The sequence below is a fragment of the Acartia tonsa genome, chromosome 7, assembly GCF_053477335.1.
Source record: "Acartia tonsa isolate MP-2025a chromosome 7, ASM5347733v1, whole genome shotgun sequence".
Classification (NCBI taxonomy): Eukaryota; Metazoa; Arthropoda; class Copepoda; order Calanoida; family Acartiidae; genus Acartia; species Acartia tonsa.
In genome coordinates this window covers 29,713,408-29,737,166 of record NC_137266.1, presented here as the reverse complement: position 1 = coordinate 29,737,166, position 23,759 = coordinate 29,713,408, and the positions used below count along the sequence as shown (strand labels likewise).

The 23,759-nt window shown below is 31.8% G+C and overlaps 3 protein-coding genes across 3 annotated transcripts in view; 1 reads left to right on the top strand and 2 right to left on the bottom strand.

Annotated features, from left to right (window-relative positions):
- Window positions 1–23,759, bottom strand: part of LOC145324492 (uncharacterized) — a 72,635-nt gene that overhangs the window by 19,079 nt on the left and 29,797 nt on the right. The gene's annotated exons all lie outside the window — the stretch shown is intronic.
- LOC145325237 (uncharacterized) lies at window positions 113–22,424 on the top strand. Its single transcript, XM_080168164.1, has 11 exons — window positions 113–217; window positions 8,157–8,227; window positions 8,795–8,901; window positions 9,387–9,446; window positions 9,714–9,798; window positions 10,740–10,789; window positions 11,336–11,386; window positions 11,699–11,769; window positions 12,217–12,320; window positions 21,287–21,378; window positions 21,818–22,424. Exons 1-11 carry the CDS (start codon window positions 145–147, stop codon window positions 21,870–21,872), a joined length of 819 nt encoding a protein of 272 aa, XP_080024290.1. The 5' UTR covers window positions 113–144; the 3' UTR covers window positions 21,873–22,424.
- On the bottom strand, window positions 14,637–18,915 carry LOC145325240 (uncharacterized). The gene is made up of 5 exons (XM_080168169.1): window positions 18,528–18,915; window positions 17,971–18,030; window positions 15,667–15,742; window positions 15,070–15,132; window positions 14,637–14,751 (listed from the first exon to the last, which is right to left on the bottom strand). The coding sequence occupies exons 1-5, from the start codon at window positions 18,609–18,611 to the stop codon at window positions 14,708–14,710; spliced, it is 327 nt and encodes a 108-aa protein (XP_080024295.1). The 5' UTR covers window positions 18,612–18,915; the 3' UTR covers window positions 14,637–14,707.

Here is a 23,759-nt window from a genome sequence, read left to right as displayed (position 1 = left end):
TTAAGTTTCATATTATGACTGCACATTTTCTTATCTATTTTCCCCTATTAAAATTTAAGTTTGAGTGGGGGGGGGGGTTGCTAAAATAGTTTTTATAAATATCGCCAATAATCCTGTATATATATCCTAATATTGCAGTTAAAAATGATAGTGAGTTCTATAAACAAGTTACGACATGGAATTAAAATAACTGGCATTTATAACTCTTCTTTAAAAGGTGCTTCAGTCTTGTTTAAAGCAAAGCTTTCTATAATTAGAAATAAGGTAACAAGGATGACAACATCCATAAGTAGCGAAGCACAAAAATCATGGATGGGAATACGTACAAGTAGATTTAAAGTGTATTTATTAAAATCAAGAATAGATTTATTTGAGAAAATAAACACAAAACCTTGTTTTATTTTGTATAATGAGGACGGTCAAAGTAAATTACTTAAAAGATGCTCATAACAAAAAAAAATTATTTTGATACTGAAAGTTTTAAAATTTGACCAAAAACACCAAAGATATGGGGAAATGTGTAAAACATATAAAAATAGCCAAAAACCTGCTAAAAGGCAGTCTAACGGCCATGGTTGTTTTCTTAAAATAACAGGAAATTTAATTTTGATATATATAACCGAAAAAATTTGGAAATCGGACCATAAACACCAAAGATATGGAGAAAAATGTAAAAAATACAAAATAGCCTGAAACCTGTTTAAAGCAGTCTGACTGTCATAGTTGTTTTTTTAAACAACAGGAAATTTAATTTTGATACTTATACCTGAAAAAAATTTTGAAATCGGACCATAAACACCAAAGATATGGAAAATAATGTGAAAAATACAAAAATAGCCTAAAACCTGCTTAAAGGCAGTCTGACTGTCATGGTTGTTTTCTTTAAACGACAGGAAATTTAATTTTGATATCTATAACTGAAAAAAATTTGGAAATCGGACCATAAACACCAAAGATATGGAGAAAAATATAAAAATAGCCTAAAACCTGCTAAAAGGCAGTCTGGCCTTCATGGTTGTTTCTTTAAACGACGGGAAATTTAATTTTGATATCTGTAACTGAAAATTTTTTGAAAATCGGACCATAAACACTGAAGATATGGAGAAAAGTGTGAAAAATATAAAAATAGCCTAAAACCTGCTAAAAATCGGTCCGATCGCCAATGATGTTTTATAGTCAATTGTGCTCCTTAATAATAGGAATGTTGTCAAAAAATTTCAGCATTCTATCTTTTATAGGAGCTGAGTAATTCCCATTTCCCCCATAGCGTTACGGACTGACGGACTGACGGACGGACAAAGTGAATTATAGAGTAGCTTCGCTACTAACAAAGTGAATTATAGAGTAGCTTCGCTACTAACAAAGTGAATTATAGAGTAGCTTCGCTACTAACAATATGTCATAAAGATTTGCTGTAAAAGTTTTTATGTTACTGACGTCTCATAGATGGTGCTTAAGAATATGTTGTTTTGAGCTTGTATTAACTTTTTATGCCTTTTTGAAAAAAAAGGCATTTAGTGTTTTTATTTCGCTTTGCTTTTCTTTGATGCTGTTTTGTGTAAAATTTTGAATATAACTTGATATCAATTTGAATATTCTTTTTTTAAACAAATAAAATATCATTTGAGTTTCAAAGATAAGATAACAGTTAAAGAACACGGAAAAGGAAAAATTTAATAGGAAAAAAATGCTCAATTTTACTACACTGTGTGTTTTTAGTAGCGAAGGTACTCTATAATTCACAATGTCCGTCCGTCTGTCCGTCCGTCTGTCCGTCCGTAAGGGGGGGGGGAAGTTCTGACACTTTTGCGTAAACAGTGATTATAGGCTTTGTCTTTGGAGATAATGGATAGGTTATTTGACAAAAAAGTTTCCTTTTGGGATGTAGTTTTCCTATTTTTAAAAAAAAATTTGGATTCGGCCTCCAGGTTCCGGTACTCCAGGCCTCCAGGTGGATTCTGGACAGGTAAAAATTGAAAATTCAAGATAGAACAAAACTTATTTAACAAAAGTTTGTACTTTATGGATGGTATGAACTAATTTGAAGAAATTTTTAAAATCGGGCTCCAGGTTCTGGTACTGCAGGCCTCCAGGTGGATCCTGGACAGGTAAAAATTGAAAATTTTTAATTTTAAAGTTAGAACAAAACTTATTTAACAAAAGTGGCTTCTTTATAGATGGTTTTAACTAATCTGAAGAAAATTTTGAAATCGGGCTCCAGGTTCTGGTACTGCAGGCCTCCAGGTGGATCCTGGACATGTAAAAATTGTAAATTTTTACTTTAAAAGTTAGAACAAAACTTACTTAACAAAAGTGGCTTCTTTATGGATAGTATGAACTAATTTGAAGAAAATTTTGAAATCGGGCTCCAGGTTCAGGTGCTGCAGGCCTCCAAGTGGATCCTGGACAGGTAAAAATTGAAAATTTTTAATTTAAAAGTTAGAACAAAACTTATTTAACAAAAGTTGCTACTTTATGGATGGTATGAACTAATTTGAAGAAAATTTTGAAATCGGGCTCCAGGTTCAGGTACTGCAGGTCTCCAGCTGGATCCTGGACGGGTAAAAATTGATAATTTTTACTTTAAAAGTTAGAACAAAACTTATTTTTACAAAAGTGGCTTAAGTTAACTAATCTGAAGAAAATTTAGATATCGGGCTCCAGGTTCAGGTGCTGCAGGCCTCCAGGTGGATCCTGGACAGGTAAAAGTAAAAAATTTTTACTTTAAAAGTTAAAACAAAACTTATTTTTACAAGAGTGGCTTCTTTATAGATGGTTTTAACTAATCTGAAGAAAATTTTGAAATCGAGCTCCAGGTTCAGGTACTGCAGGCCTCCAGGTGGATCCTGGACAGATAAACAGTAATTTTTAGTAGCGAAGCTACTCTATAATTCACTATGTCCGTCCGTCCGTCCGTCAGTCAGTCCGTAACGCTATGGGGGAAACGTGATTTTCTCGGCTCCTATTTAAGATAGACAGCTGAAATTTTGAGTGAAGATTCCTATGACATATGCCCATCTAATCTATACATTGTTTTGTCCGTCTGTCTATCATTTGGGGTGCTAGATCGATTCCTAGATTTTTACGTTTTTGTAATTTTCTCGATTCCTGTTCAAGAAAAATGGCTGGAATTTTCAGGTATTGAATAAATTTAAATTTCACATATTCTGATAAAGTTTTGTTTAGATGCCCTTATTGGTTGGGGTGCTAGATCGATTCCTAGATTTTTAAGTTTTCATGATTTTGTCAATTCCTATACAAGATAGACAGTTGAAATTTTCAGGGATTGAATAAGTTTACATTTTGCATATTTCCATTAATTTTTATTAAGATACCTTTATTGGTTAGGGTGCTAGATCGATTCCTAGTTTTCAAGTTTTTGTGATTTTCTCAACTCCTGTTCAAGATAAACGGTTGGATTTTTTAGTAATTAATTAAGTCAACATTCTTCATATTTTGACCAAGTTTTTTAAACACTTACTATTTTTTGGGGTGCTAAATTGAATTTAGATTTTAGCGTTTTTCTTATTAGCTTAAGGCTTCAAAAGACCATTATACAATATATATTTTTAAAAGGTTTCGTGATTTTTATAATTGAAGTTTTTTATTACATAATCTATAGATCATTTCCTGTTGTATATTTATAATTTTTTAGCTTCACTACTTATGGATGTTGTCATCCTTGTTTACTTTAAAAGTTAGAAAAAAACTTATTTAAAAAAAAGTGGCTTCTTTATAGATGGTATGAACTATTTTGAAGAAAATTTTGAAATCGGGCTTCAGGTTCAGGTACTGCAGGCCTCCAGGTATATCCTGGACAGGTAAAAATTGAAATTCTTTACTTTAAAAGTTAGAACAAAACTTATTTAACAAAAGTGGCTTCTTTATGGATGGTAGGAAGTAATTTGAAGAAAATTTTGAAATCGGGCTCCAGGTTCAGGTACTGCAGGCCTCCAGGTGGATCCTGGACAGGTAAAAACTAAAAATTTTTTTTTGTATTAAAGTTAGTGTGGTATCCGCCTAGGGTAAATGGCAGACACCAGAGTTCGAATAAAGACTACGGCAGTGTGAACAGACGTGGACACCTTACTATAGAGAAGCTACGCTTCTCTAGCATTCACTAGACAAGAATCAACATCTATTTCAGTTGTCACTTTATTGAAGGTTTAAAGGATACTAAAGCTATATACAACAAACAATAACTACATGGATAGGAATAAATAATCATAACATAAAAGCATTATAATACATATACAATAGTCAGTTTGGGCAATCATGATCCCCCATCCCTGGAAAGGGTGGGGGGAATTAAGAATACAGTTAACCATAATATAAATACATATGGATTAGGAATAAGGATAGTTAAAGATAAATCATACAGTAAAACATAGATAATTGCAATGGTTAGGTAGATGGCTATCCCTGTCTGGGGCAGGCAGGATAGCCCATGGAGCAGCACAATAGGTAGATAAGCATAGAGGGGTTGAGTGGTAGGTCTGGGTACTAAAGAGGGAAGGTTTGATGATTACTTGTGACAACAACAGTCTGTGTGGGGGTGATTCTATCAGGTGAGGGCAGGTTTAGATCCTTTATCCTCAGGGTTGAGGTGGTGCTGATAACTTGGTGGTTGAAGGGGAAGGTTCCGGTGCTTAAGATGGGAGAGGGAGGGGTAACACCCCTCCCTCCATTTGCAGGACAACTGAGAGATGAAATCAGTACCGTTATCTGACATATTTTCAGGTGGCTTTACAATTGTAGAATAACAGGATTTAGCTAGGTGCGTAGCATCACTATAATGTCTTGGTTTCTGCATGGTCCAGAGCTGCCGCATACCACATTAGAACAAAACTTATTGAACAAAAGTTGATACTTTATGGATGGTATTAAATACTTTAAAGAAAAATTTGAAATTGGGCTCCAGGTTCAGGTGCTGCAGGCCTCCAGGTAGATCCTGGACAGGTAAAAATTGAATTTTTTCACTTTAAAAGTTAGATCAAAACTTATTTTACAAAAGTTGATACTTTATGGATGGTATTAACTAATTTGAAGAAAATTTTGAAATTTCAAAATTTTCTTCAAATTACTTCCTACCATCTTTAAAGAAGCCACTTTTGTCAAATAAGTTTTGTTTTAACTTTTAAAGAAAAATTTTTTAATTTTTACCTGTCCAGGATCCACCTGGAGGCCTGCAGTACCTGAACCTGGCGCCTGATTTCAAAATTTTCTTCAAATTACTTCCTACCATCTATAAATAAGCCACTTTTGTTAAATAAGTTTTGTTCTATCTTTTAAAGTAAAAATTGAAATTTTTACCTGAACCTGGAGCCTGATTTCAAAATTTGTTTCAGATTAGTTAATACCATCTATAAAGAAGCCACTTTTGTTAAATAAGTTTTGTTTTAACTTTTAAAGTAAAAATTTCAGTTTTTACCTGTCCAGGATCCACCTGAAGGCCTGCAGTACCTAAACCTGGAGCCCGATTTCAAAATTTTTCTTCAAATTAGTTAATACTATCTATAAAGAAGCCACTTTTGTCAAATAAGTTTTGTTCTAACTTTTAAAGTAAAAAATTCAGTTTTTACCTGTCCAGGATCCACCTGGAGGCCTGCAGTACCTGAACCTGGAGCCCGATTTCAAAATTTTCCTCAAATTAGTTCAAACCATCTATAAAGAAGCCACTTTTGTTAAATAAGTTTTGTTCTAACTTTTAAATTAAAAATTTTCAATTTTTACCTGTCCAGGATCCACCTGGAGGCCTGCAGTACCAGAACCTGGAGCCCGATTTTAAAAATTTCTTCAAATTAGATCATACCATCCATAAAGTAGCAACTTTTGTTAAATAAGTTTTGTTCTAACTTTTAAAGTAAAAATTTTCAATTTTTACCTGTCCAGGATCCACCTGGAGGCCTGCAGCACCTGAACCTGGAGCCCGATTTCAAAATTTTCTTCAAATTAGTTCATACTATCCATAAAGAAGCCACTTTTGTTAAGTAAGTTTTGTTCTAACTTTTAAAGTAAAAATTTACAATTTTTACATGTCCAGGATCCACCTGGAGGCCTGCAGTACCAGAACCTGGAGCCCGATTTCAAAATTTTCTTCAGATTAGTTAAAACCATCTATAAAGAAGCCACTTTTGTTAAATAAGTTTTGTTCTAACTTTAAAATTAAAAATTTTCAATTTTTACCTGTCCAGGATCCACCTGGAGGCCTGCAGTACCAGAACCTGGAGCCCGATTTTAAAAATTTCTTCAAATTAGTTCATACCATCCATAAAGTACAAACTTTTGTTAAATAAGTTTTGTTCTATCTTGAATTTTCAATTTTTACCTGTCCAGAATCCACCTGGAGGCCTGGAGTACCGGAACCTGGAGGCCGAAACCAAAAATTTCTTCAAATTAGTTAATACCATCCATAAAGTACCAACTTTTGTTAAATAAGTTTTGTTCTAACTTTAAAATTAAAAATTTTCAATTTTTACCTGTCCAGGATCTACCTGGAGGCCTGCAGTACCAGAACCTGGAGCCCGATTTCAAAAATTTCTTCAAATTAGTTCATATCATCCATAAAGTACCAACTTTTGTTAAATAAGTTTTGTTCTATCTTGAATTTTTTTTTTTACCTGTCCAGAATCCACCTGGAGGCCTGGAGTACCGGAACCTGGAGGCCGAATCCAAATTTTTTTTGAAAATAGGAAAACTACATCCCAAAAGGAAACTTTTTTGCCAAATAACCTATCCATTATCTCCAAAGACAAAGCCTATAATCACTGTTTACGCAAAAGTGTCAGAACTTCCCCCCCCCCCTTAATTAATTGGGGGAAACGTGATTTTCTCGGCTCCTATAAAAGATAGAGAGCTGAAATTTTTTGACAACATTCCCATCATTAAGGAGCACAATTTACTATAAAACATCAATGGCGGTCGGACTGCTTTTTAGCAGGTTTTAGGCTGTTTTTTATATTTTCCAAATTTTCCCCATATCTTAGGTGTTTATGGTCCGATTTTCAAAATTTTCTCAGTTAAAGATTTCAAAATTAAATTTCCCGTCATTTGAAGAAAACAACAATGACGGTCAGACTGCCTTTTTGCAAGTTTTTGGCTATTTTTATATTTTTCACATTTTTCCCCATATCTTTGGTGTTTATGGTCCGATTTTCGAAATTTTTTCAGTTAAAGATATCAAAATTAAATTTCCTTTCGTTTGAAGAAAACAACAATGACAATCAGACTGCCTTTTTTGCAGGTTTTTGGCTATTTTTATATTTTTCCTATTTTTACCCATATCTTTGGTGTTTATGGTCCAATTTTCATAAATTTTTCAGTTAAAGATATTAAAATTAAATTTCTGGCGTTTTAAGAAAAGAAACAATGGCGGCAGGTTTTTGGCTATTTTTATATGTTGATATATTTCCCCATATCTTTGGAATTTTTGGTCCAACTTTAAAACTTTTTTGCATTAACAGTTTCAAAATATTTTTTCCCATTGTCATGTGCATCTAGTATGTAATTTACTTTAACCATCTTCATCATACAAAATTAAACAAGGTTTCATGTTTATTTTCTCCAATAAATCCATTATTGATTTTAATAAATACACTTTAAATCTACTTCTACGTATTCCCATCCACAATTTTTGTGCTTCGCTACTTATGGATGTTGTCATCCTTGTTGAGAATATAAAACACTTTGCAAATAAGTCAAATTTTAACATTTTTTATATTTAAAAAATCTTCCAAATTTTTTTCCCAACGATTTTACCTCTCAGTGAAATAGGAGTAATTTGAATTGAATTTGTAATTGAAAATAAACTAGTCTTTATTTTTCTGTGATTGCAATTGTTTTATTTAAACTTTATAGTTTTATTAGAGTGTTTTCTTTTTAAAATTATCTTTTTGAAATAAATGACTATATGACAATATGATATAATGTTTAATAGTTCAATTATTTTTAAAGATTGTTTAGGTATTAATACTTATAAATTTTTTTGAAATAGAATTTATATTGAAAATTTTTCCTTGAAACGCTTATTGTCTTTCATATTTGTATTATTCCACTAAATCTAAAAGTATTAGGTATTAAACTTTAAATAAAGTTTTTAAAAAGACATCAGTATTCATGTCAACTTATTTTATTTATTTCATCTTTTTTCATACTAGTGCGAAGCATAATGAGCTGCTGCCCGTCAGACGCGTGGGGACAACTCGATCCCAAGGACTATACTCCTAAGGTTAGCTAGAATTACAAATAGATTTACAAAAGAAAGATAGGTAGGCTGACAATAAACTTATATTGATTTTCATAATTTTAGAAAAAAAGACTCAACACAAGGATGACACCATCCATTATAATCAAAGCACAAAAAATTTTCGTTGGTCAAACGAACAAAGTGAATTATACAGCAGTCAGAAAAAGCTATTTAGAACATAAACAATCACGAACCTTCTATATGTGAAATATGTAAAAGTCTTTTGTAGCTTATCTTGGCGGACCAACTAAATTAAATAATGGATGCTTATTGGTACAGGAAATCTTCACCAAAATAATCAGCTGTTTATATTTAAAATCAGCTGAAAAAATCTTATTCCTCAACGTCTCTAAGAGACAGTCGGTCATTTAGAATTAAAGAGAAGCATCGTCAAAACAGGAACGATACAAACAAAATTGCTTGCCAGTATTGGGCTTTAATATAACAGACATACTCAAGGACAGAGAGATAAAAGCTAAAAAAGAAACCATCAAATCAACATTAAGACTTCAGAATATTTAAAGAATCATTTTTAAAAATGTATTTCAGGGTACCATTGAGACTGTTGATGACTTAGATATTTACAGAGTTGGGGAGGGAGAGAAGACTATCATTTGGAATTATGATATCTTTGGTATCAATGGCGGTAGAACAAAGTAAGTACAGAGCATCTTCACTTCTAAAATGGTCTTATATTTTCATCATCTATGATAATTTAAATTCTGTTAGTTTTTTATATGTTAAATCATTGTATTTGGCCATAACTTACATGCTGACAAAACAGACCTTTTTTGACCTAGGATAATTTCATAGTTTCATTACAAGCCCGAGTATAAAAATACCATACCTATACAAATTAATGTGTTAATTTTTAAATGCTTGGATACCATAGAAATTACTTTTTATTTTTGTATTTTTCTCTTATTTTTAATTGATTCTGTATACTGTATGTTTACGTTCAGGTATTGTTTTGTAAACATTTTTACAGAGTTATGGCCAAATATAAGATCGAACATATAAAATTCTAACGGGCTATATTCTATAAGTCTTTTTTTTCAATACATTATTCTAGGATGCCCTCTGTTATTATTATATCTTTTTTGTGCTTACTTGGTTGAGTTTTATTTTAGATTTATTTCAGGTTGCTTGCAGATTTGTTTGCCAGCAAAGGATATCAGGTTCTTATACCTGACTATTACAGGTGAATGTTGTTCTTGATATGTTGAACATGATTTTCTTATATATACTGTATAGAGATGAGTTACAACTAAAAATAGATTTTAGTTTTGTCTTAGATTTAACATTGAATGAAACTTTATTTAGGTCTTAGTAGATAATCAAATCACAATATCTTTAGTTTTAAAAGAGGATCTGATACATTATACCATGTATGTAGATAGATTGTAGACACTTATAACCCCTCCTCCTCTCCGCTTTATTTTAAATTAAATTAATTGAAAATGTTTAGGAAAGGAGAGGGCAGAAATCCTTTTGTAGATAAAGATATCATGGACTTTATCAAAGCTAGAACTATCTGGGACAATCTTCAAAAGGTAAACATTAAATATGCTGTTTCTCTCAGAATGCGTAGTCAAGTAATGAAACTCCCAACCCCGCATTATTCAAAAAAGATTTAAAATAGGGGGGGGGGGGTATTTTTCGTTTCTTTGTTCCTTACTTTATGTTAGGTTAGAGTTATGACACTGCAGATACATGCCCCTCGGGCCTCCCGCAGATTTAAGGAAAAAAAAAAATAACTATCACCCCCTTTGAGTGGGGTGTGTCAGATCAAAACACTTAAAATCCTAAAACCATCAGTTGTTGACAAAATCCTAAACTACAGACAAAAAAAAATTTTAAGCATCTTTTGTATGTTCGTTAAGATCTCGCTAAGAATTAACCAGATAGATTTCTCCTTTTTATTGTAGTGTGTTTATTGAATAATAAGATTAAGACGGACTGACGGACATAGTTGATAATTCCAAGATAAAGGGTGTTAAAATAAAAACCAATCGCTGCACTTTTTTCAATATAAACCTTACAGTTTTGGTCCAAAACTAATAAAAAATAATACAATTCATGCCCAAGCAATGACAATGAGAAAACAATATTGAATTTTGAATCTACTCACCCTTCCAGAGCCCTAGAGCTTAAGACCTAGCCCTTGCAGATAATTTTGCCCTACGCCGAAAGTGCATATTTTATTACAAATTTGTCTTCTTAAAAACCATTTGCTCACAATTTGAACCACCATAAGTACTTAAAATCTTGTAGATAGACCCCATAATGTTTGGGGTTTTTGATATGTCAAATTGGCATAGATTGAGTTAGAAACCTTGTTAAGGTGTCTAAAGAAAGATCTTTACACGCCCCATCAAAAACTCCAAACATTATGGGGTCTATCTCCAAGATTTGAAGTACTTAAGTGATTCAAATTGTGAGCGATCGGTTATTTTTTAAATACCCTTCAATTTCAGTTTTTTAAATATTTTAGGATTGGTTGGAAAAAATTCGGCCATATGCTGAGAAACACGGGGCTAAAAGGTACAATATAAATATCAAATAGTTTTTTTTAAGTCGGACACAGGGATATTGAAGGAGAAGTGTTTTGGATACACCACTTTGTCTGTAGCCTTAGATTTCACTAACCACTTAACCGATTGGGTTCTCCATTTTAGGACCCGGGATGGGTTTAGGCAATTTTATTTTCGATTTAAGTCTTGGGATAGGGATGGTTTTAGGCTATTTTTTCCCAACCTTTTTAAATACAAAGCCCCTAGAGGCCAGGGGCGCAGCCGCTAGTTACGAATAAAATAATGATTAATCAAATATAGACATAGAATACTACGTCAATGCTTTCGTAGTCATTAGGCATAAATAAATTACCAAATGATTGTACAGTAGATATTTTAATGAGTTTTAATCCGTATCCAAAATATGTTTTGTTGAAGCGAAGTTTTTCTACATTTGTGGTTGGTCTTAAACTCCCTTAAAATTACTAGGTACTAAAATTTTTGAAAACTAATATTGTAAAAAAAATTTACTCAGGCAAGATATTAGAAAGTAATGATATCATTATAATTTATTTAGGTTTGGAGCTATTGGAACTTGTTGGGGAACTTATATGGTCCTCAAGTTAGGGTAAGAATTCAGGTTATAGCAGTTAGTTAATAGTTATATAGAAATGTAGCTAGAATCAAGATAGTTAGAGTAGGGGAAGAGCCTTGGTCAAAAACAGGCGCAACTCATTATTATTTAGAGTTAAGAATTCCAGACAAATGTAAATAATCTATTTTAGATAATATGTAGGGTAAGTACTTATTTTAAAATTAATATTAAAAAATACCTTCAGTTTATAAAAGTGTGACACTTTAATAGTATCATTAGAGGGGAGATGGTACTAGCCTTTAATTTACTGTTATAATAAGTCATTTACTATTTTCGTTTTTTTAGTGGTTTACCTGACGTTTTTGCTGGTGTCTCCTGGCATCCAAGCCACGCTCCTATTGCTAAGAACATGCTAGGTAGATTTTTTTTCCAGAATGGCTTGGAAACCAATTAATATCCGCTAGATTATAACCGTTTCTCAGCTATACTGAAAAATTATGTATAGCTTCGTATAATATCCAGTTTTGTTAGTCCGTGCCTTCGGCAAATCGGAAGTAACACAAATTGTTTTAATCTTATAATTGTACATTTATTTATCCGCGGAAAGCTGTTTATAATACGATGCGATAAATAAATATTATTGTTTGGTGACTTTGTCAGTAGACTTAGGATCCAATGTGTAAACCTCTATGTTATATTTTATTTTAAAGCAGTGACGTGAACATTAAACAACGATTCACTGAAAGGTATAAAACCAATAGTGGGTGTAAAAGAGGGAAGGCAGGCCTTCTCATTTCAATTTTAAGGAAGGCAAAGAGCAGTAATTCACTTTTACATGCTAACCTTTAAATTTGTCATTTTAGGAGAGGATTTGAAAGAATTGTTTGGAAGCGTAGCTGCTCCTCAATTGTTTATGCCCGCTGGTGGTGATGCACCTGAAGATATGGCCAATGGTCTGGCTAAAGAGGTTAGTAACAACATTTTTGTATTTTTAAAGTTTATACCTATTGCCCAAAACATTTTCCATAAAAATTTTTTTGATAATGAATAATGAAGACATGTAAAATTTGGCAAATAGAATTAGCATTAATAGGCTGAATAATTGTACCTTTCTTCATAACTATTAGCCAATGTTAAAACTCAAAAGGGATTTCTTTTTATATTTTTTCAAACTAGTGGCTGTGCCCCTATCATCGAGTGGCTCTGTATTGAAAGGGGTATGGAAGGGAAGAAAATTGGCCAAAAAATTGTAAGCCTTCTCTAACATTCGCAAGAAAATTTCCAAATCCAAAGTATTTGTATTACCAATTTAACAATTTAGCTATTTAAATTTATCTTTATTATTAATGATTCTTCTTTAATTTCATCATTAACCAGCCCAACAAATTTATTTACCAAAATTGTGTCATTTTGCGATTATGAACTCTTTGCGGATATGTCAGTGATATCACAAATATACAATTATTAGTGTACTTATTCCCTTTAAAAGTATACAGTTTAAAACTTTAATTTGTGTAAAAAACACTACCTAAACTTTTAATTTATTGCTTTTAACTGCGATTTTCTTTATAAATTGATTTTTTAACAAGGATAGGTTTAATTTCAAAATATTATAAAAAATTCCAAAAGCAACTTACCACTTCTATAGATAATGCTTTGACTAAAGAACAGGTTTTAATAACAGCAATTTGGACTTTAAATGCTTTTTCAAAGTGTTTGTGATTTGTGATTATTTTACTCGTTACAAGATTATTATTTGGGACTGGTTTTCTGAAATAAATATAGTTATGAATCTTAGTTACATATTCAAGACTACATTAGACAATGTCATACCAACAGTTAGAAAAACTGATAATTATAGAGAAGCTGCAATTTATTAACAATAACCAGAACAATCTATTTCTTACGTAGCGTATTAAAATATAAATAGCAATATTATATAAAGATAATTTGAAAATGGAGACTAGATTAAAAATTAGAACGCTGAAATAATGAATTAGAGTTGCTTTATTGAAGTACAATGTGGAACTATGAAGAAGTGGCACTTTGAAAAAATTTTCTCAATCTATTTTATATCCTTTTTTAAAAGTCTTGGAACACATAAATCTATGGTACCTTAGCAAAAGGCCAGTCTATAAAGGACATACGGACGTATCTTTGTTAAAGAGTAGCTACAACCAAATGGAAAGAAGAGGCCTAATTAACTGTAGGCCTAGTACACTACAGTGACATTAATAATGATAAAAAGGTCAAAAATGTCAGAAATGTCATCATTTATTTATATGAGGTAGATTAATTTATTGTGATGAACAAACAAAGAAACTGATATTCTTTTAATCAATTTAGATTATGGAAAATAACCTTTTTTCTTTTATTTCATTATTAACATACTAGTGGCTCTGTCCCTAGAGGCCTATAAGTAAACTCAAGGGGAGGAGTGGGTAAGTGCCCCCCTCTCACAACTTTTCATTGTAGTTTCAAAAGGAAAAGAAATAAATTAATTTTTTGGTTGGAGGTATATTTATCTAGAGTTACCCTGCCCCAAAATAGTTATGATCCTTCCCTGGACATACATACATAAACCTTCATTGTAAAGGAGAACCATGTCGGTCCAGTGGTTAGCGAGATCTTAAGCTACTAATAGATAGAAATACCGGTATTCTTTTACTTTTAAATAAGGAATCAAACTTTCTTTTTTACTGGAAATTTTTTTTTGTGGAGAGAAATCTTGGTGGCTTATAATGGTTAATTTCACACAAATATTTCATGATAAAAATTATTGAATATATCTTTCTCTATCACTTTGTGTGTATGAGTATCAATATTGACAATTAACAATATATATGTTTTTTAGCAGCGAAGCTACTCGATAATTCACTTTGTCTGTCCGTCCGTCAGTCAGTCCGTAACGCTCTGGGGGAAACGTGATTTTCTCGGCTCCTATTCAAGATAGACAGCTAAAATTTTTTATTGATTTTAAAGGTTGCGTGATATTAAGGGTTTCGTGATTTCCCTATTTTATAAAGTTTAATGTTTATTGTATGACACTGATCTCTATTAAATTTTTTCCCGATATCCCTTCATAATTTTTGAGCTTCGCTACTTATGGATGTTGTCATCCTTGTTCTTTTATATACTGTTAAAAGCAAAATACAATAAAAATTCACGTAGGTATAATGTTTCTCTCTTACTTCAAATAATTAAAATATTTTAAAACTTCGCAATTATTGGACCTTATCGTTTTTGTAAAAGATTTGTTTATGGGGTTAGAGATAATTTATAAAAGATTTTAAAAATTTTATGTAATCAACTTGGCTATGAAAATAAAAATTATGATTTTATAATAGTTTTGTTTTAATGAACTTTAATGTCTGAAACCACTGGTATTCTCCTTATATCTGAAATTTATATTTGTTATTGAATAAATAAGTATGAAAATTATCATTTGTTTGAGTAACAGGATGTCTTTCTGACTTTCTCACTAATTGCTGAACCGATATGGTTATCCTTTGAATAAAGTAGAATACTTTTAGCCTCTCATAAGATTTCTCCCCTAGAAATAGAACATACCTTCCCACTATAAATTTTTCTTTTGTTTTTTATTCTTAAAACTATAATTTGAAGTGGAAAATCGATTTTGCCCCTTCTCTTTCCTGAAGTACCGCTAGTTTAAATATAAGCAAGTGATTTTTCAACCAATGAAAAACAATTTTTACCTTTATCATCAAATTTTTGTCTTGGTAGAGCATAATTGGGTTTGGTAATGATTCTCTTAATATCTAAAACAAAGATGACAACATCCATAAGTAGCGAAGCACAAAAAAATTATAAATAGATAAATTGACAAAGTGAGTTATAGAGCATATGTTTGGTCACTTGGTGGTCCAAAAAATTGGAATCAAACCAGAAGGACTGACAAATATAATTATAGAGTAGCTTCGCTACTATAAAGACTTAAATGCAACGTCTTATGCTTATCCAAAGTTTATGAACGCGTTTCCTCAGTTCTCGTCAATTGTTTTTTCCCTTAAGATCCCTGGTAATTACTGCCAAAATTTAATACTTCCATTAAAATCAAATGCTCTTCTTAGTTAATCAAATTTGAATAAAAATTCAAATGAACGGAACAATTTCGTAATTATAGTAAGATATTGATAATTCTTTTAATTGTGCCTCGTAAATCTTGAATAGGTATAATGAATATTTTAGTTTTTATGTAATGTTTTCAATATACCTCAAATGCATTTGTTATGCTTCTTCGAATACAAATATTTTTGAGGCCTAATGTGATCTTGGAGATTTACATACAATACCTGTGTCTTGATTATCTTCAAATTCATCCCACACCAACTCTCCATCCTCAAAATTTAGGGTTCCTTTCATTCTTCGCTGAAATAAAAACTTTTAAAACAAAGATATCAAAATCCATAATAACAAAAGTTTAAAATAAAACTTTCACTACCGATGGTTCTCTATACGTATTTATGTTTGTCCATAAGTTTGTCGGAATAACATGATTTAAATCCTTAAAATATTCATCAAATGAAGATATACATTGGTTGTGCAATGGATAAGTAATCAATTTACAACGTTCTCCGTTTGGTAGATGTGACATATAAAAGACAAGGGGGGGGGGGGGGAAAGGTTTCTTTTAAATATAAGAATGTTGAGTTTGGTGTCAAATACTTTGTTAAAGTCTAAGTTTATAAAATTAAAACTATTTAAAGCATAATTCTTTAATAATCAAAAGACTGTAATCTTGCTATGTATGCATAAGGAAAGGAAATGCATTTTTATAATATTGCCAAGGGTGGCTGTGCGGGTGTTCTTACAAAGCAGATATTGTTACATTTTTGGAACAAAAAAAGTGTTTTTATAAGCTTTGTTTCTGATGTCTGTATGTTATTTTTGAAATCCTTTTATTAAAATGGTTAGTTTAATTATCCTTTAATGTTTATTTTAAAATCCCCCTTGAGATGTTCGTCAGAAACGTTGTAGGCTAAATGTAAATTTCAAAGCTCCTGTTAAAGATAGACGGCTGTTTTTGATGTAAAGATTCATCATACCAATTTGTAATTATTCTATAATTTATGACTTAATTTATCCGTTGGTAATTTTCTATTAAGTAAAAATTTTCTTTTTCTGCTAAAACTTCCTTAACAAATAAAACATGGCAGTTTCAATGCATTTTAACTGTTTTGTGAAAACATAAACTTCTTCTGCAATTTTACTATTTAAAAAGAAAGTGGTTTGACATCATAGAACTGTTGCATTGCATGACTGGCTCTTATTTCAGGTAGCCTAGCTGCTCTATAACCAACTTTGTATGTCCTTGTTTTTGTACTTTGTCAAAATGTGATGTATAGATTATAGCTTTGAATTATGAACCAGAGATTGTTTTGAATCGCTCACTGCTTTATTTGTTAATCTAGGGGATACGCCCCTAGAGGCCTCTTGGGGGCACTTGAGGTAGCGGGAGAAGTCAACACTTTTAATTATAGTTTTAAAAAAAAAATTTGAGGGTTTATTTTTTTCTGAGGGCGATTTTTCTTGTAAGGGTCGTGGTACCCTCCCCCAAAATAGTTGTAAACCATTCCAAGACATATGAAAAGCTACCATGAAAAGGAGAACCATATAGGATCATTTGGACACAAACAAATCTTGTTACTTTTAATAAAAATAAAAACTTTTATTGCAGTTATATAAAAAACTTCTATTCTACTTTTAGCTATTCTTTTTAAAAGCGAAGCTTTTCTATAATTAGGGTCGGTCCGTACGTCCATCCGTCCGTCCGAGATAGTTAGCTTTTATTCGTTAATTTAGGCATGTTAGAATTGTCCTATCGATTTCAAATTTTTCATGGTGATTTCTGTAGTAGTTAGGTACGATTTAGAAAGCGTAGCAACTCTATAATCGTTACCAGAATGTCCGTACGTCCATTTTAAACATGTTGATTTTTTTACTTTTTTAATAACAATTTTTTATGTGATAAAATCATCCGATTAATCTGATTTTTTGATTACTGATTCTTATTACAATAAGGTACAATATTATGAGCGAAGCATCTCTATAATCAAGTATTAAAAAAGTCAGTATGTCCTTAAACAGAATTCTGTATTTGAGAAGTTTTGCAACAAATTTACGTATAATTTTGTCAAACCTTATATTTTCATATTTTGTATATTCAGTTTTGACACTCAACAAAAGGTAATTGTTGTCTGTCATATCGTTTCCTAGCTTCGCTTTTATGGATGTTGTCATCCTTGTTATTTATAAGCTTCGCTTCTTGATGTTTTCATCATTTTTTAAAGACAGGCTTAATTTTTTAGGATTTGATTATAGAGATCATTATTACAAAAGTCGTAAAAAATAATCTAATTTTATTATACAAAAAAGTTAAAACTGTTCATTTTGTTGACAGCCTTACTTTATGGTAACGATTATAGAGTTGCTGCGCTTTCTAAATCGTACCTAGCTGTTATAGGAATTATTATGCTAAGTTATAAAATCAATAGGACAATTCTAACATGTCAAAATAAACAAAAATAGCTTACCATTATGGACGGACGGATCGACCCTAATTAAATTATAGAAAAGTTTCGCTTTTAAAATTTCACCTTTTCTTTAACAAATGTTTTCAAATGATTACTTATAACTGATATGTCTGTTCTTCTATCCTAGAACAATGTTTGATTATTAGGTAGCTTTGATATTGATAGGAGCGTAGCTATATTATATACTAGCGGCATAAGGAGGGGGGAAAGGGTTGAATTCGATAACAGATTTTTTTCAAGGGGGATTTTTTGTATATACACAACTTTTGTTTTTAAGTCCTAACTATGGTTTTTATTGGTTGATTAGCCATAGTTTCTTTGGGTTTGGACTTAAGTCGTTATTCAGTAGGTTGAGACACTTTTATATGGCTACTAGGGCCAGCTCAAGCTTCACGTTCAAGCACATTATGGCTCGACCCGCTATCTCACCGTGTATGGCAATAATGTTAGCCTGATTATTGGCTAATGTATTATTCCTTCTATTACTCTTATATCATGCTTTTTGAGGAACAGTTAAAGTAGTAGGAATCATTTTGACATCTTTGATTATGATGCGGTTTTGTCAAAGACTTGAACCTGTTCTCAATAATTTTATGCACTAAATCTAAATATTGACTTACTTTATAAGCATAAATAGCGTAGAAAATGGAAGGCAAGGTAAAAACCAATATTGCAGTTACAACCTTTATGCTTGGCTTACCCATGTCGACTAAACTTTGTTTCTGCACCGCTTATTGTAATTTTTACTCACTTTTTGTGTGTAGAGGTAAATTGACAGTTAGTTTACTGTATTTCCTATCATATTTCAGTGTAGCTAGTCTATAATTAATGTACTTTTACTTGATGGTTAGTCTATTTTTTGGTAATCTGAGAAAAACATCAATAAAAATATGTGTTCATTAGTAATATTGTATTGAAGTTTCTGTACATTTTAATTGTATGTCTATCTGTCCAAGTTGTTAAAAATAAAAAAAAATAAACTAATTTCCTTGTTTCTTTGGTTGAACTTCTTTCCCATTACTCTTTAATTTTGTGTGTGTGTGCGTTTGATGAGACATTAATGAATAACCCTTATTCTTATATTTATCTTGTTAATAGCAAAGCTTTTCAATATCTGAGTTCAGTCCGCTCATCTATCTATCTTCTCGTTGATTTAGACATGTAAGAATTATCTTATATATTTCAAACTTGGCATGATGATTCATTTAAAAGTTAGAAAGACTTTAGAAAGGGTAGAAACTCTAAAATCATTACCAGAAAACCCGATGGTCGTTTTGGCAAGAATTTATTCCCGTCTTTTTGGAATAATGATAATTAGAACAAAAGGTACAAGTGTATTTTACAGTGAAATATCCCCTCTCTCTTTCTGTTTTTCCTTCCTATACTACATAGGGACAATATTGTCCTTGTTAAACATACTCTATAATTTATTTGTGTACTCATATTCCTAAATTTTAGTACGACACACAAATTGTATATTAACAAATACTTTGAAGATAACAAGGACAATAATATAGGTAGCGAAGCTTTGTAGATATTTTGGGTATAGTCCCTTTCTTGGCGACACTCCTTAAGGGGCGATTCTTCGTTTTTTTTCTCAGTAGCTTTTCTCCTATTTCTAGCCCCCGCGGGGCCAATTGCCTAACCCTGTGGGGTAATCACCTAACCAAACATAACCTAACCTAAAATAACCTATCAAAAGCCATTTTAAAAATACGACGAATCGCCCCTTAAGGGGCGTTGCCACAAAAGGGACTATTCCCGATATTCTAAATGCTGTATCTTTAGAGACAAAAGGAAACTTTATAATGGAGGGAAGGGACATTGGGCTGTTTATTACACGAGTTTTATAATAACGTTTTCTTTTCTTATTCGTTGGATTAAAAATTTTGGGTACTTTTCATTGTTTGGTTCATTAAGTTAAATGTCCAAAAGTTTCATTAACTATTTATAATCTACATAAGGGTTATTTTGTGTATCATCATTTGGGATGTACATTAACTTGTCGGCCATTATCTTAGCCCTTTGGATACCTGAAACTATACATTTTCATTCAAAATCTGATGGAACATAACAGTCCTTCAGAAATATATGTATTTAATTAAAATATAACAACCTGATATTATATATTTAGGACTTACGTATATAAATGGTTATAGAGTAGATTTACTACTTAATTTTCTAACTACGCACTGTATTAATATTTGATTAGTAAAAACTAATTTCCACTCAAATGATAATTATTGTAAATTTTTCATGAAGTCGGGAACTGTCAAATTTGTTTATCGCATAGTTTTAGCCAATTTATGGGTTTGGGTATAAATTGTGCTAAAATCAATTCAAAAAGTGAATTATGAGTTCTCTATATTACTAGCGGCTACGCCCCTAGAGAACCCTTAAAGAGAGGGGAAGGAGAAAGTCTACACCCTCTTTTTTTCAATTGTAGTTTATAATTTTTTTCTACGGGCGATTTCTCCTAGGAGGGTGATGGTACCCTCCTACAAAATAGTTAACAACCTTTCTAGGACCTATGAGAAGCTATCCTGTAAAGAAGAACCATATAGGTTCAGTGGTTAGCAAGATGCTTCGCTACAGACAAAAAAGCTTACTACTTTATATAATAGGACTAGCAGCTTCGCCCCTAGCCTCCAGGGGCTTTGCTCCAAGATGTTTGATCAACCTATTTTTGTGTAATTAAGATTTAAAAAGAAAAGTAAAAAAAATTTGGTGGGGAGGGGAATTTTTTTTCTTTTTCTTTGGGGGGGGGGGTTGGTCGACCCCCTTTTTAATTTTTAGTTTTAATAAGAAAAAAAATTGGGGGGGTATTTTTCATTTTTTGGAGGGGTTGGGGGTGTCCCATAAAACCATCACAGGACCAGTAGGTATATTCCCTGAAGAGTAGAGCCCAATCGGTTCAGTGGTTACTGAGATCTTAAGCTTCAGACATACGGACAGACAGACAGACATCGTACTACTTTGTATTATAGATAGCCATAACGGCATCTCTTCATGTCTCCAAGAGTAGGTGTCTCCTAGAGGTTAAGTGGCCAATCATGTCATTTTGTAAATTTTGATTTTTTAATAAAAAAAGGGAAAAAACTTAGGGGTCATCTTTTAGGTTTGGGGACACCTCTGTACAAATTAGCATCCAGTATATAATTTACTTGGTCCTTATGTCTGTCTCTCATGATTCAATTACAGATAAGTTTCTAAATTCTTAAGGTTTGTCACACTTCTGCTATATAACTCACTTTGTCCATTTGTCCTTCCATATTTTTTTGGGCTTCGCTACTTATGGATTTTGTCATCCTTGTTTTATCTTTATGCTTAGGTACATATTTTTCCGTCTTGTCCATTTTATCCATATCTGCTCATTTAGGTGATGGGAGATAAATTGAAAGTGGTGGAATGCCTCGACATGAAACATGGTTGGACAACAAGAGGTGATATCTCTGATCCAAACATTAAAAGGTATACAACTCTATTGGCAGGGAAGTGGACCCTCTACTTTACAATTTACTTATGAAAATAAAACTTGTGGGGAAGGGCGTTAGGAGGGTGGAGGTAACCGCCCAAAAAAATTTCCTGGCCAGGAAAAAAGATTCACTGTAAAGTAGCTAAATGTCTGTCCAACGGCAGAAAAAAAAACACAATTTTTTGGTATAGTACCTTTCGTGACATCGCCTCTTAAGTGGCGTACGTCGTATTTTCACAGTAGCTTTACTCCTATTTCTATCCCATCATATGCGGGGTGCTCTAACCATGTGGGGCCAATGGATTAACCCTGCGAGGCAATCACCTAACCTAAAATAACCTATCAAAAGATCCTGTGAAAATACCCTAAGAGTCGATGTCATGAAAGGGACTTTACCCCAATTTTTCATTATATAACAGATTTTCTTAATTTCAGAGATTTGGATCTTGCAATCAAAGAGGCTTTGGATCATTTTGGAAAACACCTTTAAACGAACAAGAAATGTTGGAAAAGAGAAAAGTTATTTATCGCTTCGTGTTATAGACAACTTTCTGCGGATAGTAAAATAAAAAGTCTAATCTCGGTTTTGTTAGCCCCCAAGTGCCGAAGGCCCGGACCAACAGAACTGGTGTTAATGTTATGTTTTTACTTTTTATATTATCATTTGTAGAAAAGTGTTTGTAATACAGTACGATACGTGATTTTTTTAAATCAGGCACAGAACCGGTTCTAATCCAGCGAATATCAATCGGTTTTGAAGCCATACCGTAAATAATATTCTGTTTAACTAATAGTTGGATAGGGCAGACTTGAATTTAAGTTGTCAACATTAAATTGAACACTAAGATTTAAATTTTGAATTCATTTCTATCAAAACTCCATAGTTGTTCTCTTCTACTATTGGTTATACATAATATTTAACTTTGCATTAAAATGTGATTTTTTTATCTTTATACTAAAAATGTGATTTTGAAACTCAGTCAATTTAAAAGTGGTTATTGTTAAATTATATTTTTACTTTTACAATATATGAATTTTGGTTTTTAGCATTTTTTGCTAGAAAGTTCTTTTTTCTACATAATAGTTTCAGATGACTAATACTAATATGATAATGGTGAAATAGTGATTGTGAAATAACCCCATTAAAAATAATGATCTCATCAAAGACGACATTCAGGCAGATGCAAGGGAAAAATCACCAAACCTTTGTTGTATATTTTACTGTGACCACGTCTATTCCCCTTCTGTTTTTTCTCTCTCTATTTTACGCTCTCCATATGACTAGCTTCTCTCTACACTCTAAAGTTGTGAAAGAGACAGTGTCATTTAAATATAAAATGAAAGTTGTTGCTTATATGTAATTTTTTGAAGTGGAGATTAAGTGAAATGATAGATTAGGCCACGATAATCATTATAATTAAAAATTTAAGAAGGTGATTCAAAACACACTGAATACATGCTGTATTAATTTAGCATACTCATTCTAGTTTATCCAGGCTGAGAGCATTCCATGAAGAGTTATTCACATTTTGTTCTGGTATTGCAGATTATAGAACAGTTGATTAAACTCTGACTCAATTAAAACACATAAAAGAAAAATGTAATATTGTTTCATAAAAAGAAGCGTTCTAGAGGACAGCTACTGGCCTCCAATTGCAAGAATGAAGTTTTATGAAGTTAAATATAGATTTGTGACATAATAGTCCAAAAAGTATACAGAAGAGTTTGTTTTTAAATATGCTTTAAGTAAACTTAAACTTAAAAATAATTTAACTATTGAACTATGATTCAGTTTTTGTATTTGTGGCAGTCTACAATCACAAAAATAAATTTTTATAATATAAACTTTTTATTAAATTGTTATAATTGTCTGCAAAAAAAATTTAAATGGACCACAGTTTATTAGTTAAGTTGTTGTAGTTATACAAAGCCTAATAATTCAACTTATTTCAGGATTGATAGTTTTAACCATTAAATTATTGGATCAATCCAAAAAAAAGTTTCTTGTTTTTATTGCTATCCCTGTGAATTTCAAAATACAAAGAATAGCAGCATGATGACCATGTGTCAATGTAGAGTTATTGTGTCAGCCAAATTTCAAACCAAAGGGAGGAGTAGATTGTGCTTTCAATCCGTAAAGGTTGTGAGTCTTAAGTTAAAAACAGTAGTAGAATAATAAAAATTTTATGTTAATTTTTAATAAAAGGGGGGGGGGGGAGTTTAATGCAACCATCTTGTAATCAATGATTAAATGGCACTTAGAATTTAAATTTCGATCTGAAATTTTGCATGAATAATCCTTGGTAGGTCTATTTTCCCTAAATTAAACAAAAAGTTGGAAAAGTAACAGCTGGCAGCAATTTTTTGGATATCTTAA

Bases quoted from the DNA above. Each gene is read 5' to 3' on its own strand.
- LOC145325237 (XM_080168164.1), top strand. From the start codon at position 145: ATGATAGTGAGTTCTATAAACAAGTTACGACATGGAATTAAAATAACT. The intron at 8,228-8,794 runs GTTAGCTAGAAT...AATGTATTTCAG, and splicing joins CCAAGGACTATACTCCTAAG to GGTACCATTGAGACTGTTGA. The intron at 9,799-10,739 runs GTAAACATTAAA...TAAATATTTTAG, and splicing joins TCTGGGACAATCTTCAAAAG to GATTGGTTGGAAAAAATTCG.
- LOC145325240 (XM_080168169.1), bottom strand. From the start codon at position 18,611: ATGGGTAAGCCAAGCATAAAGGTTGTAACTGCAATATTGGTTTTTACC. The intron at 18,031-18,527 runs GTAAGTCAATAT...ACATTGTTCTAG, and splicing joins ACGCTATTTATGCTTATAAA to GATAGAAGAACAGACATATC. The intron at 14,752-15,069 runs GTAAAAATTGTT...TATAAATTTCAG, and splicing joins ACAAAAATTTGATGATAAAG to ATATAAGGAGAATACCAGTG.